Source organism: Lithobates pipiens, unplaced genomic scaffold (assembly GCF_037356315.1).
Source record: "Lithobates pipiens isolate NorthernLeopardFrog02 unplaced genomic scaffold, aLitPip1_a1.2 Scaffold_19, whole genome shotgun sequence".
In the NCBI taxonomy this organism is placed as follows: domain Eukaryota; kingdom Metazoa; phylum Chordata; class Amphibia; order Anura; family Ranidae; genus Lithobates; species Lithobates pipiens.
The window spans coordinates 580,042,090-580,057,455 of NW_027507764.1; the positions used below are offsets into that span (position 1 = coordinate 580,042,090).

General features: G+C 43.2%; 1 protein-coding gene across 6 annotated transcripts in view; it reads right to left on the minus strand.

The window, feature by feature from the left end:
* LOC143997680 (microtubule-actin cross-linking factor 1, isoforms 6/7-like) overlaps positions 1 to 15,366 on the minus strand; it is a 214,700-nt gene that overhangs the window by 66,352 nt on the left and 132,982 nt on the right. For all 6 annotated transcript variants that reach the window (XM_077493431.1, XM_077493430.1, XM_077493427.1 and 3 more), the window contains exons 22-26: positions 13,121 to 13,291; positions 12,877 to 13,032; positions 12,009 to 12,215; positions 5,300 to 5,422; positions 5,048 to 5,217 (exon numbers count right to left, since the gene is read on the minus strand). In XM_077493431.1, coding sequence (XP_077349557.1) covers positions 5,048 to 5,217; positions 5,300 to 5,422; positions 12,009 to 12,215; positions 12,877 to 13,032; positions 13,121 to 13,291 — 827 coding nt within the window. The remainder of the gene's footprint in view (positions 1 to 5,047; positions 5,218 to 5,299; positions 5,423 to 12,008; positions 12,216 to 12,876; positions 13,033 to 13,120; positions 13,292 to 15,366) is intronic.

A 15,366-nucleotide genomic window follows, 5' to 3' on the forward strand; every position in this document is an offset into this window, starting at 1 on the left:
TCGAAAGTCAGAACATAAAAATTATATAGTATATAGCCCTCGTGAATCTATTGTCCAATATATACCATATTGACAGCGCTAAAACAACAAAACAATCATTCTTAAGAGGGTAGAAGCCCCATGGTTTACAACAAAAACCACAGTAATGTCCTTAAAAAGTCCCACACATCTGAGGATGGGATTTTAGTTGAAACACCAAAATGATGGAAAACAGAAAAAAAAAGAGTCCATCTCCAAGCAAAGACCACCAGTGCAGAAAGAGCTTGTTAGCCGGTGACACCCCTTATGGTAAAGCACTCACCAGAACCCAATGGGTTAACAGGCACCTCTTTATAAATAGTCTTTCACTGGTATTCCTCTGTACCCAATTCCTGTGTCCTCATAGATTTTTCGGATTTAATACTTCACTCCCAGCAGCAAGTTCACATATAGAAAACAGCAAAAAGAGGTTCCATAGTGCAAACTGCTTTATTCTTTAAAAAATTTGTGCGCATATACACCATACGTACATAATCAATAAAAATTCATTCACAGAGATGTAACCACTAGAACAACCGGATTTGTATAAATTTGGATAAATTTTGGGAAAAAAAACCCCCAAAACAGTCAGGCACGTAAACAGTCCAATTTTGTGGGTAAGAATAAGGGATACAAGGAAACTCGCCCGGGTTATAATCAACAAGGGATATATCAGCCTGACACACATAACCGTTTTGCTCCTCTAGTGAGATCATCCTCACCCCGTAATACTCAGATGCCCCCTTTTTTAGGGAGAGGCGGGAGGGGACATTGGAGGGGGAGACCAAGAGGGGGGCGACCATGGAGAGGTCGACCCTCTTATCCACCATCCGTCCAGAACAATCAGGATTGGAGACATCCCCAGGATTGGGGAATGCCATACAGTCCGGTCAGACAACAACAAAAAACCATGGAAAAAGAGGCTGCAGAGCCGGTAAACGCCTCAAACAAAAAAAGACGCAGGGAGACGGAATGACAGGGATTTATAATTTGACTCAAGTAACTTTATCCCAGAAAGAAAAAAACATTCTAAATGCGGGTTTGAAATGTTCTGTACGCCAACCAATGAATAAATTTAATGTCTATATTGAAGTACAGAAATACGTACGGAAGATCAATATTAAGAAATATATGCTTTCTAATAGCAGTATGATAACGAATAATAGGGATAATGGAATAATTGGCGTGAACAGCAATCTCCGGAATAAGTCATTATTTAATCCACCACTACCTTCCAACCACCAAGTGGAGGTGTTTAAACAATCAGTCCTTAGGGATTTAGATGCCCTTCCACTAAAGAAAAATCCTTGTCCTATATATATTAAAGAAGGGATTAAAGCCCTAGAGGAAAGAAAGGATATTATTGTCCGACCAGCAGATAAAGGGGGAGGTGTGGTACTGTTGGATAAGCAGTATTACCACACTCAGCTATGCGATATGTTGTCAGATCAAACAACATATACTCTACTAGATAGAGACCCTACGAAATCGTATCGTGAGGATTTGGGCAATTTGGTGGATTTTGGATATTATATGCGGGTCCTAACAAAAAAGGAACGGTTATTTTTGGTACCTAGTTATAATAGAATTCCCAATATTTACACGTTACCTAAGATCCATAAGAGTCAGACGGAACCCCCGGCTAGGCCAATCGTTAACGGAATAAAATCAGTGACTGCTAGGATTGGTCAATATTTAGACCATTTCTTGCAGATGAGTGTGGTCACTACACGTGCCTATTTAAAGGACACCACAAGCTTTTTAGGTTTGTTGCGTGGTGTGGAGTTTCCTGGAGACGCTGAAATCTTTTTAGTAACAGCAGATGTGTCGTCTCTCTATACGATTATACAGCACGAGGATGCCCTGTTGGCTCTCAATTGGGCATTCTCTCAGAGGGACGACCTGCCTTACATACAAAAAAAGTTTTTGCGAATGGCTCTGGAATTTTGCCTGTCGCACAACTACTTTTGGTATGATGGTAAATTTTATAACCAAAAGAAAGGGGTAGCGATGGGTTCAAAATTTGCGCCGAGTTTGGCGAATTTATTTATGAGCCATTGGGAGGATATACGGATTTTTGCGAACCGGAGAAGGGAATTACTTTTCTATCATAGGTATATAGATGATATGTTTTTCATCTGGCAAGGCACGGAGGAATCTCTGAAGGACTTTTCTGATGGTTTGAACAACAATAATAACAATATAAAATTAGACTTCAGTTGGAATAAAAAGTCAATCCACTTTCTGGATGTAACTGTAATGAGAGAAATGACTAATTTGTCCACAAAAGTGTTTTTTAAGCCAACGGACAGAAATAGTTTTATTCCTATTCATAGTGGACATCATCCGCTTTGGCTACGTGGGATACCGAAAGGTCAGTTTCTTCGTGTTAGAAGAAATTGTACCTTTGATGATGATTATTTGACACAGGCATCTTTAGTCAGGGATAAATTTGTGGAAAAGGGTTACTCCTTTGACATGCTGGATCAGGAATTGCAACAGGTGCTACGTGTACCCCAGGAGCAATGTTTACAACGGAAAGAAAGGATAATGTGTAGTACTCATGAATGGGGTTTCATTAGCACCCTCCATGGCCAATACAAGGAGGTAGAGGGGATTATCCGAAAACACTGGGACATCCTCAAATTAGATAGGACGCTCAAGGGAGTAATTCCTGAGAACCCTAGATTTATTTACAGACGTAATTTCTCTTTTGGGGATAAAATTGTCAAAAAGGTTTTGGATCCACCCTCCAGGCCTCTTATGTTCTGGGATCGAGCTGGCTTTTTTGCCTGTCGAAGGTGCAAAGCCTGTAAATCTGTTCACAATCACATTCGGGGGATTGATCAATTCACCTCCACTGGTAATGGACAAAATTTTAAGATCGATCAATTTATCACATGTGTGACCACACATGTAGTATATGTACTTCAGTGCCCGTGTGGGCTGATGTATGTAGGACGAACAAAAAGGAAATTATGTACTAGGGTGGCAGAACATATTTACAATATTTCCATTGGCTATAAGGACCATAGTGTTTCCCTACATTTCAGACTTAAACACGACAGGGACCCAACAGGTCTTAAGTTTTGGGGTGTAGATAGGGTCTTTCCGAATTGGAAGGGCAGTAATTTAGTCCGGGAAATATCTAAACGTGAGACCGAGTGGCTGTTCCGTATGAACACTTTGAGTCCCTACGGTTTAAATATAGAGGTGGATGTTAACTGTTTCATTAGTGACTACTAAGTTTTTATTGCAGTACACTGGGGAAATATTGAGGAGGATTTGAGCTTAATATATTTTAGAATAGTTTCTGCATAACATATTTAGCCTTGTTTTATTAATATATTTTTTTATGTGAACACAGCATACATGTATACAAAAAAGAGTATAGGTCGGTTCTATTCTATTCTATTTTTTGGGACACCTACTTTTGCAGTCGAGTAGACCAAGAGGTCTGCATTTTCTAGCTTTGCTGGTACTCAACATTCGGGTTTTATTTTATCTTATCATTTTTTATTAATCTATCAGACAAGACTATTGATTAAGATAGTGTGGAGAATTATTTAATATTTTATTGAATGTAATGCATTTTGCTCTGCATACATATTGGTGGTATATATAGATTTGAGATATATGTGCCTTTTATCTCAATGCATTTTTCTAAGATGGATACCCGCAATATTGACAATATTTATTATTTTGGTATGATAATGGGTATTTTAGGTAATAATGATGTAAATTTATTATTATATTATTATTTTAGTATGATAATGGTGATTTCCTGGAATAATGAGATAACCTGCTCACTTAATGTATGCTGTTCGGTGATTTAATGAATTAATACTGTTCTCATGAGAAACGAAGGTTTGTGTGAACAAATTTTACCCACAGGGACGTACTCGTGAGAAACGAAAGTTTTTTTGCGAACAGTGTACATTTAGGCATGTTGTCATGGCGATGGCTTGCACGACGTGGCCTTTTCATTTCCGCATTGGGTGGGAGTGAGTGTGTCTAGGGGGCTGGACGTGGGAATGCCCATGAGCCACCTCTCCGCCCCTATTCATATTTAATCGGATTAGCTGCACTGCTTGGCCACGCCCACAGATGAAGACGTGATGACGAAACGCGTATGGGCGTGACCAAGCAGCTATTCGTAACTACAGAGCGGTCGATTTGTACGATTGCCCGGGACCCGCCGTGGAAGCCGAGCCTGCATTCGATCTAAGACGCCCGGAGCCGCGGTGAGACAAATCCGGTTGTTCTAGTGGTTACATCTCTGTGAATGAATTTTTATTGATTATGTACGTATGGTGTATATGCGCACAAATTTTTTAAAGAATAAAGCAGTTTGCACTATGGAACCTCTTTTTGCTGTTTTCTATATGTGAACTTGCTGCTGGGAGTGAAGTATTAAATCCGAAAAATCTATGAGGACACAGGAATTGGGTACAGAGGAATACCAGTGAAAGACTATTTATAAAGAGGTGCCTGTTAACCCATTGGGTTCTGGTGAGTGCTTTACCATAAGGGGTGTCACCGGCTAACAAGCTCTTTCTGCACTGGTGGTCTTTGCTTGGAGATGGACTCTTTTTTTTTCTGTTTTCCATCATTTTGGTGTTTCAACTAAAATCCCATCCTCAGATGTGTGGGACTTTTTAAGGACATTACTGTGGTTTTTGTTGTAAACCATGGGGCTTCTACCCTCTTAAGAATGATTGTTTTGTTGTTTTAGCGCTGTCAATATGGTATATATTGGACAATAGATTCACGAGGGCTATATACTATATAATTTTTATGATTTATCTTTTGTATGATAGCAGCTTGCAAATTATATCATCTTTTGTTTCTGTGTGCGCTGGGATCGGTGGGGAATATTCTTAGCAATTTTTGTTTAGATTGTTTGCCAGTGATATCAGTACTTGTTAGAAAGTCAGAACATCTTGTGCCAGAAATGTTTGGCGCAGTACTACGAAAGAACTGCGCCACCCTCTGGACAACAAAGTTATATCACATCATATGTACATACTTCTCGGTAGACCTGTTGCAGACATGCTCCCAGCGTTCTCTCAGCTCCCCCAGAGACTCATCCATCTTCTGTCCGTCCTCCGGCAGTCGGATCTTCTCTCGGAGGGCCCGGCCGCTGCGCAGAGTCGCCTCATACACGGGACGCTTGGCCCGGAAGACTTTCTGAAAGTCCTGCAGAGAAGCAATGTGACGCAATAAGGAAACATGGATGGATATCTTTGGAGGGCTTTGTGAGCTCCGAGGGTCGCCCTACCTTGTGCTGGCCCAGCTGCTGCTTGATGTGCTCCTGGCTGACGCTGGTGTCAATCTGCTGGGAGTCCAAACTCTGATCGGCTTCCTGCAGCCACTCCAGAAGCATCCGCCGGGATTCGCTGTACTGCGGGGAGGGGGGGGGCAAAACACTCCATTCAGAACTACACCATGCAGGGCACTGTAACCTCCATGGGGGTGCCATCATTCATTGGAATTCAACCAAATTCATTTTTCCAGCACCCCAAAGGTCATTTTCCGGTCTCTAAAAATGTCTATATCTACAAATCATGATACATTAGTGTGATGGTCAGTGGGAAGACTGCTCTCTACACTGGTGGTCAATGGGTAGAATGCCACTTACATTGGTGATCAGTGGGAAGAATCTTCCCCTTACAGATAGCTAAGAAGATGAATGGTGTCAGGGCTGGTGCTACCACTAGGCAAACTAGGCAGACGCCTTGGGCGGCCAGATGCTGGTTTCCCTACTCTCCGTCTCCCAACAGTCTCCACGCTATGTAGGTTTTCGGTGCGGTGGTGACTGTATACAGGGGAAGCCTCGGTCTGCAGTATGTAACTAACTCAGGGGGCAGCTGCGCTGTCCGTAAGTAGTGTCAGAGGTGCAGGGCAGCACTAGAGAACTGTGTCCTGACAGAACTGAAGCACACATCCTCTGTGTGCCGCCTCTATGGTCAGTGTAGGTGGCCAAGTAGGTCGGTGTAGGTGGCCTAGGAGGTCGGTGTAGGTGGCCTAGGAGGTCGGTGTAGGTGGCCAAGGAGGTCGGTGTAGGTGGCCAAGGAGGTCAGTGTAGGTGGCCAAGGAGGTCGGTGTAGGTGGCCAAGGAGGTCGGTGTAGGTGGCCAAGGAGGTCAGTGTAGGTGGCCAAGGAGGTCGGTGTAGGTGGCCAAGGAGGTCGGTGTAGGTGGCCAAGGAGGTCGGTGTAGGTGGCCAAGGAGGTCGGTGTAGGTGGCCAAGGAGGTCGTTGTAGGTGGCCAAGGAGGTCGTTGTAGGTGGCCAAGGAGGTCGGTGTAGGTGGCCTAGGAGGTCGGTGTAGGTGGCCTAGGAGGTCGGTGTAGGTGGCCTAGGAGGTCGGTGTAGGTGGCCAAGGAGGTCGGTGTAGGTGGCCAAGGAGGTCGGTGTAGGTGGCCAAGGAGGTCGTTGTAGGTGGCCAGGTAGGTCAGTGTAGGTGGCCAAGTAGGTTGCCGTACATGGCCAGGTAGGTCAGTGTAGGTGGCCAAGTAGGTTGATGTAGGTGGCCAAGTAGGTCAGTGTAGGTGGCCAAGTAGGTCAGTGCAGATGGCCAGGTAGGTCGGTGACGGTGGCCAGGTAGGTCAGTGTAGGGTTCAGGTAGGTTACATGGGCGGGGCAAAGGGGGTGGAGTTGGGGTGGGGCCATGGACGGACTGACAACTGATGGGGCCCCTGGGCAATAGAAGATCATGGGGCCCCCTGCGTCCCAAGCCACACCTGCACAGGGGGACATTGGGGAGCACAGCACACAGAGGGACACTGTGGGGGGGAGAGCACACAATGGGACACTGGGGAGGGGGGAAGCACACAGGGGGACACTGGGGAGGGGGGAAGCACACAGGGAGACCCTGGGAGGGGGAGAAGGCACAGGGGGACATTGGGAGAGGGGGAAGCACACGGGGGACACTGTGGGGTTGGAGAGCACACAGGGGGACACTGGGGAGGGTGAAAAGCACACAGGGACACACTGGGGGGAGCACACAGGGAGACACTGGGAAGGGGTGAGGGCACATGGGGACACTGGGGGAGGGGGGAAGCACACAGGGGACACTGTGGGGTTGGAGAGCACACAGGGTGACACGGAGGGGGCAAACAGTGGGACACTGTGGGGGGAGCGCACAGGGAGACCCTGGGGAGAGGGCACGGGGGGACACTGGGGAGAGGGCACGGGGGGACACTGGGGAGAGGGCACGGGGGGACACTGGGGGAAGCACACAGGGAGACCCTGGGAGGAGGAAGCACACAGGAAGACACTGTGGGGGGTGGGGAGCACACAGGAAGACCGCTTTAAGGGGCCTCTTGTTGGGCCAGCCACGGGCCCCTAATGGCTCTGGGCCCTTGGACGGCGAACTAATGACCGATGGGTCAGGCCGCCCCTGGGTGGGGCCAAGAGGGGTGGCAAAATGAGAATTCGTCTAGGGTGTCAAAAATCCTTGCACCAGCCCTGAATGGTGTCAGTGGGAACGTGAGAGGTAGAAATTGCTTCAGGGCCTCAGTATTTAGGTTTTAAAACATTCTCTGATTTGCAATATATTGCCCCAAGGCTGGGTAATAGACATGACACATATAGAGCAATAAACAAAAACCGGCATGCGCTGCCACCCTGTAATCCCTTTTCAAAGGAGGTTTAACCACCTCCAGTCTGGGCCTTTTTGTTTCCATGTAACAATCAATTTTTTTTTTTGCTCGAAAATTACTTATTATAAACATGATGTATTTTTATAAAGCAGAGGCCCTAGAGAATAAATGGGTGGGGTTTTTGAATTTGAATGCAAAAAAAAAACACAATACATAACCCAATTGTTTGGTAAAATATAAAAGATGATGTTACGCCGAGTAAATAGATATCAAACATGTCATGCTTTAACCACTTCAATACCGGGCACTTTTACCCCCTTCCTGCCCAGACCAATTTTCAGTGCTGTGACACTTTAAGGCCCCTTTCACACTGACGTCCCGTTCAGGCCCGCCTGTCAGTTTTTCAGGCGGACCTGAACGGGTGCTCCATAGAGCTCTATGGAGCGTCGGATGTCAGCGGTGACATGTCCGCTGACATCCGACCCGCTCCGATCCGAAAAAGTGTGACGGAGGAAAAAGCTATTTTTCCATCCGTCTGCGGATCGGATCGGGTGACGACGGGCACTGCGGTCCGTCGTCATCCGATCTCCCATAGGGGAGAGCGGCGCTGTGACAGGTCCGTCCCTGCGCAGTGTGCAGAGACAGAGCTGTCATCTCCCTGCTCAGCGGGAATCGACGGAGTGGTCCCCGCTGAGCAAACGGATATCCACGGGGCGGATCAGAACTGATCCGCCCCGTGTGAAAGGACCCTAAATGACAATTGTGGGGCAACACTGCACCCATATAAAATTTTACAATTTTTTTCACACAAATAGAGATTTCTTTTGGTGGTATTTAATTTAAATTTAAGTTTTGCTAAAAAATGAAAAAAGACCAAAAATTCTGAAAAAAAAAAAAAAAAAGTTTTGTCTTAGTTTCTGTCAGTAAATTTTGTAAATAAATACTTTTTCTCCTTCACTGATGAGGCTGCACAGATGGGCACTGATCGGTGGCACTAATATGCCGCACTGATGGGCACTGATAGGGGGCACTGATGAGCAGCAGGGATAGGCAGTACTGATGGGCAATAATAGGTGGCACTGAATGGTAATGAGAGGCACTGATAGGTGGCACTGATAGGCAGCAGGGATAGGCAGCACCGATGGGCACTGATTGGGGGCACACCAGAGCGGTGACACTTGGGCGACATCATATGATGTTGCCCCAGAACTAGAGGAGATCCCGCCCGCCATATAGTAAAATAGGGAGGTAGTTAAAATTGCGCACGTGCAACGGCAACAAATGGCGTAAATTACTATACAATACTATCCATAGGCGACGCATTTACACCACTTTATATCTCCAGAGGAGGTCTGGTGCTGGAATTACTGGCCATGATCTGACATTCGCAGTGATACCTCACATATATGTGGGATGATCGCTGTTTGCGTGTGTACGTGACCAAAGCATGTGTTCGCCTTTGCGCGCAAGCATGGGAGGACTGAGGCACAATACATTGTTTTTCTTTTTTTGATCACTTATATTATACTATATATTCTATTTTTTTTCTATTCTTTTCTATTCTTTTATTTTCTATTCTATTCCTTTATTTTCTATTCTATTCTTTTATTTTCTATTCTAATCAGTTTTATTCTTTTCTATTCTGTTTTATTCTATTCAAAATATGAATTTCGGAAGACAGCTATATTCTTTATATTTTATTTTTATCTATTCAAAATTTTAATAAGTTTCAAATTTCAGAAGACAGCTATATTCTTTCTATTTTATACTATTCTACATTTTGATTTTGGAAGACAGCTATATTCTTTCTATTTTAATCTATTCTATTCTAATTTCAAAATTTGGAAGACAACTATATTCTTTCTATTTTATTCTGGCTATATTCTGTTTTATTCTTTTCTATTTGAAAAATCAAATTTCAGAGGACAGTTATATTCTATTCTATTTTTTCTATCCTATAATTTTCTATTCTGTTCTTTTAGGTTCTGTTCTGTTCTATTCCTTTTCACATTCTATTCTTTTATTCTCTTCTATTCTTTTTTATTCTATTCTGTTTTATTATAATATTTTCTTTTCAATTTCTTTATTTTTTTCCTTCATATAAACAAGAATGGAATTTTACATAAACAGTCTGAATATCATACATTGAATTTCCATATTTATACATAGTAAAAAGAAAAACATAACAATTCGTTCTATTTCCTTTACCTCTTGCTTCCCTTATAGTGTAATATATAAATCCAAATAAATCCAATATTTTCTATTTTATTGTATTCTGTTTTATTCTATCATAATATTAAAAAACAAAACAAATATGTTCTTCCTATTTTATTTTATTCTCTTCTATTCATAATTTTAATTTGAATTTCAAAGACTTTTATATTCTATTTTATTCTCTTCAAAATTCTGGATTTTGGAGGACGGCTATCTTCTTTCTATTTTATTTTATTAAAAATTTGAAATGTAAAATTCGTAAGATAACTATGTTCTTTCTGTTTCATTCTATTCGAAATTTGAATTTTTTTCTATCCTATTATTTTCTATTCTGTTCTTTTATTTTCTTTCTATTCTATTTTTTTATTCTCTTCTATTCTTTTTTATTCTATTCTGTTTTATTAGATTATTTTCTATTCTATTGTATTCTGTTTTATTCTATCATATTATTTAAAAAAATTCTAATTTTGTAAGATGGCTATGTTCTTCCTATTTAATTTTATTCTCTTCTATTCATAATTTAAATTTGAATTTCGAAGACTTTTATATTCTATTTTATTCTCCTCAAAATTCTGGATTTTGGAGGAAGGCTATCTTCTTTCTATTTTATTTTATAAAAAATTGGAAATGTAAAATTCGTAAGATAACTATGTTCTTTCTGTTTCATTCTATTCGAAATTTGATTTTTTTTTCTATCCTATTATTTTCTATTCTATTCTTTAAATCTCTTCTATTCTTTTTTATTCTATTCTGTTTTATTAGATTATTTTCTATTCTATTGTATTCTGTTTTATTCTATCATATTATTTAAAAAAAATATCTAATTTTGTAAGATGGCTATGTTCTTCCTCTTTTATTTTATTCTCTTCTATTCAAAATTTAAATTCGAATTTCAAAGACTTTTATATTCTATTTTATTCTCTTCAAAATTCTGGAATTTGGAGGACGTCTATCTTCTTTCTATTTTATTTTATTCAAAATTCGAAATGTAAAATTCGGAAGATGTTCTTTTTGTTTTATTCTATTTGAAATTCAAATTTCGGAAGATGGCTATACTCTTTCTATTTTATTCTATTCTTTTCTAAATTAGAATTTCAAATATCGGAAAAAAAAGATGAAGTCATTGTATTATTATTATATAGGAATTATATAGCGCCAACAGTTTACGCAGCTTTTTTTATTTTATTATATTCCAATCTATTCAATTTTTTCTATTCTATTCTCCTAATTTCTATTCTATGCTTTTATTGTATTATAATATTTACTGCTTCTATTCTTTACAATTCTTTTTTATTCTATTCAGTTTTATTCTATTCTATTTTTTTCTACTCTATTTTGTTCTATTTAATATTTTCTATTCTATTCTATAAAGCAGACTAAGTAGAAATCATCATCCTAATTCACGTTTATACCTTACTTTATTTATTGCAATGTATTTCAATTTCGAATTCGGAACGTTTGTTTTGTTATCTTTTATTTCAGATTCGTTAAAATTAGTTACTTTTGCAATTCAGAAATTTAGATACATCTAAATCTCCGAAAATTTTTATCCAAATTTTGATTTGTAATGAAGCGAATTGCACGTGACTATTCTCTACTCAACGTTCTATTTTGCCAAGACTAAAAAGATATCTTTGCAAGGTTCCCTATGGGCCCCGGAGGTGGCACAACCTAGCTCTCAGAGAGATTGGATGGCTCATTTTTGGGTTATGTAAGTAATCTGGTATCACGGGACTAATGCCGCGTACACGCGGTCGGATTTTCCGACGGGAAATGTTCGATGGGAGCTTGTTTTTCGAATTTCCCACAAACAAAATTTGATACCTGGATCTCAAATTTTTCCGACAACAAAATCCGTTGTCGTAAATGCCGATCGTGTGTACACAATTCCGACGCACAAAGTTCCACGCATGCTCGGAAATCAAGCAGAAGAGCCGCACTGGCTACTGAACTTCCTTTTTCTCGGCTCGTCGTACGTGTTGTACGTCACCGCGTTCTTGGCGATCGGAATTTCCCACAAGATTTGTGTGACCATGTGTATGCAAGACAAGTTTGAGCCAACATCCGTCGGAAAAAAAAAAAAGATTTTGTTGTCGGAAATTCGGAATGTGCGATCGTGTGTATGTGGCATTTATAGTGTGAAGTCTGTGATGAAGGCGGAAGGTGGACTCACTTGCTTGGCTTGTCTTCGGGACTCCTCCAAACTGCGACCCCTCTCCGCTGCCCTCTCCTGCACCTTCCCCAGCCGCTCCCGGGCGCCCTGCACCAAGGACTGGGTCATGTCCCCTTCCTGTTTCCGACTCACATCCTTGAGACGGGAGCAGACGGACTCCAGGCTGGACAGCTTTTCCTCGTTCAGCTGAATCTCCTGCACCAGACCCTGAGAAAGAAACATCACACATTCTATTGGGTGGCAACAAATGCAGTACCAGGAGTCACTAGGGGTCATTTACCAACATGGGTTGTCATTGCGATTTTTCTGGCTTCACTACTTTCTAACCCATTACAAGTATCTCATAGGCAAGGAACTTGGAGTGCCAGTCAAAGCACTGCAAAGCATCCCCTTGCAGTCCAGAGTACAAAACTGTACTCAAACAAACTCATCCGGGCTAGTCAGAACACAGACGGTGGAAACGCCGCACACCAAAGCCCAGCTAATGTACAGAAAGGTGAACATACAGTTTTAGTCTAAGCTCCTATTAATTATGCTCCTCTGACATGTTTCGCCCAATCCATGGGGCTTAATCAGAAAATACCTCTGATTAAGCCCAATGGGTGGGGTGAAACATGTTAGAGGAGTGTAGTTAAGAATAGCTTAGGCTGAATCTATATGGTCACCTTTCTGTATAATGGATGGGCTTCCAAGTGTACAGCGTTCCCACCTTCTGTCTTCTAAGTACAGTAGCTTATGAGTCCTGGAATCTCTTGATGAATACTTGTAGCGAGTTGGTGACTGAAGTTAGTATTGATGCTGGAGGATCCGCATGACAGCCAGGCAGTTGGCATTTTGAAAAAGAAGATTAAAATGCCAGCCCACACACCTTGTGTTCTTGAATCTGATTAGTGACGGTCTCTAAGATGACGCTGGGTGGTCCGGCCGTGTTGAGTCGCCCCTCTGCTTGTCCGATCCACTGAGACACTTCCTGCATGGTGCTGTGGAACTCCGTTATCATTGCCAGCCCATCCGATAAGCACGCCTGTTACAAAGCACAGAGTCAGGTAGCGAGGGACAGTGAGCACACAACCCCACGCTATGGAGCCCGTATACAATTACCGCTCACTCACCTTTCTGTCCTGCACCTTGGTGTATGCGCTCTCCCACTTTTGTTCCAGTATCCGTAGCTGGTGCTCAGCACTGGAGCCTCGAGGTTGAGGGCTGGAGGCCAGCAGACGCTGGAGACGGTCCCGCACGCTGTTATATGTGTGCTGCTTAGACTCCATCTCTTTACACAGATCCTGGGCAATCAGGGGTGTAATATAACCAATGTAAGTGTGCAGGAAGAAGAATGGTAATGTGCAGAAAGACTAGAATGATAGGCAGGGTGTAAGGGGCCAAAACGTGATAAAACATAGAGTACAGGAGGCAGAGGGTCTACAGCAGGGTGTAATAGACCGAAGGACTATAGCAGGGTCCAGGAGACTGATGGACTACAGCAGGGTGCAGGGGGCTGAGGGAATAGAGCAGGGTGCAGGAGACTGAGAGAATAGAGCAGGGTGCAGGAGACTGAGGGAATAGAGCAGGGTGCAGGAGACTGAGGGAATAGAGCAGGGTGCAGGAGACTGAGGGAATAGAGCAGGGTGCAGGAGGCTGAGGGAATAGAGCAGGGTGCAGGAGACTGAGGGAATAGAGCAGGGTGCAGGAGACTGAGGGAATAGAGCAGGGTGCAGGAAGCTGAGGGAATAGAGCAGGGTGCAGGAGGCTGTGGGACTACGGCAGGGTGCAGGAGGCTGAGGGAAAAGAGCAGGGTGCAGGAAGCTGAGGGACTACAGCGGGGTCCAGGAGGCTGGGGAGAAACAGCACAGTGCAAGAGGCAGAGAAATTTTTGTAGCGTATATGATGCAGAGGAAATATGACTGAGTGCTGGAGGAAGATGAAATACAGCAGAATGCAGGAAGCAAAAAAAATAATACCGCAGAATGCAGAAGGGAGAGGAGATACAGCACAGTGCAGGAGGTAGAAGAAATTCAACAGAGAACAGAATGTAGAGGAAATAGGACTGGGTGCTTAACAAGAGGAAATACAGCAAAGTACAGGATGCAGAGGAAATATGACTGAGTGCAGGAGGGAGAGGAAATACAGCAGAGTGCAGGAGCAGGGGTGGACTGACAACTCATGGGGCCCCCGGGCAATGGGAGATTATGGGGCCCCCAGGCAATCCGAGATTATGGGGACACACAGTATACTCACACAGTATACAATCACACAGTATACACAGACATGTTTCTATTGGCTGAGAAGGTACTGGAGAGGTGAGGCAGCTATAATCTCGGGATTCTTAGACCAAAAGGATGTCGGTAAGGGACATTTCAGAGACAGATGTAAAAAAAACAAAGATTTTTACATACTATCCCTGATTTTACTGAGGCTGGCAACCCTGATGGGGCCCCCTAGTGGCTCGGGGCCCTCGGGCAGTGCCCGAGTGGCCCAATGATCAGTCCGCCCCTGTGCAGGAGGCAGAGGTGATATAGTAAAGAAGAGGATGCAGATAAAATATGGCAGGAGGCAGATCAAATACAATAGAAGGTAGAAGAAATACAGCATACTGCAGGAGACAGGGTAAAGAAGGAAAATGGAATGCAGCAGTGTACAGGGGCAAACTGAGATAGAGGAGGCAGAGGAGATACAGCAAGGTGTAGGAGAAAGAGAGAACGCAGCATAGTGCAGGAGGCAGAGGAAATTTGTCAGAGTACAGGATGCAGAGGAAATATGACTAGGTGAAGAAATACAGCATACTGCAGGAGGCAGGGTAAGGAAGGAAAAAGGAATGCAGCAGTGTGCAGGGGCAAACTGAGATAGAATAGAGTGCTGGAGGAAGAGGAAATACAGCAGAGTGCAGGAGGCAGAGGAGATGCAGCAAAGTACAGGAGGGAGAGGAGATACAGTAAAGTGCTGCAGGCAAAGAAAATAGGAAAGGGGAAAGAGAGAACACAGCATAGTGCAGGAGGCAGAGGAAATTTGGCAGAGTACAGGATGCAGAGGAAATATGACTGAGTGCAGGAGGAAGAGGAAATACAGCAGAATGCAGGAAGTAAAGAAAAGACTGCAGAGTGCAGGAGGGAGAGGAGATACAGCAGAGTGCAGGAGGGAGAGGAGATACAGCAGAGTGCAGGAGGGAGAGGAGATACAGCAGAGTGCAGGACGCAGTAGAAATTCAACAGAGAACAGGATGTAGAGAAAATTTGACTGAGTGCATAGGAAGAGGATATACAGCAGAGTGCAGGCGGCAGAGGAGATACAGCAAAGTGCAGGAGGGAGAGGAGATACAGCAAAGTGCAGGAGGGAGAGGAGATACAGCAAAGTGCAGGAGGGA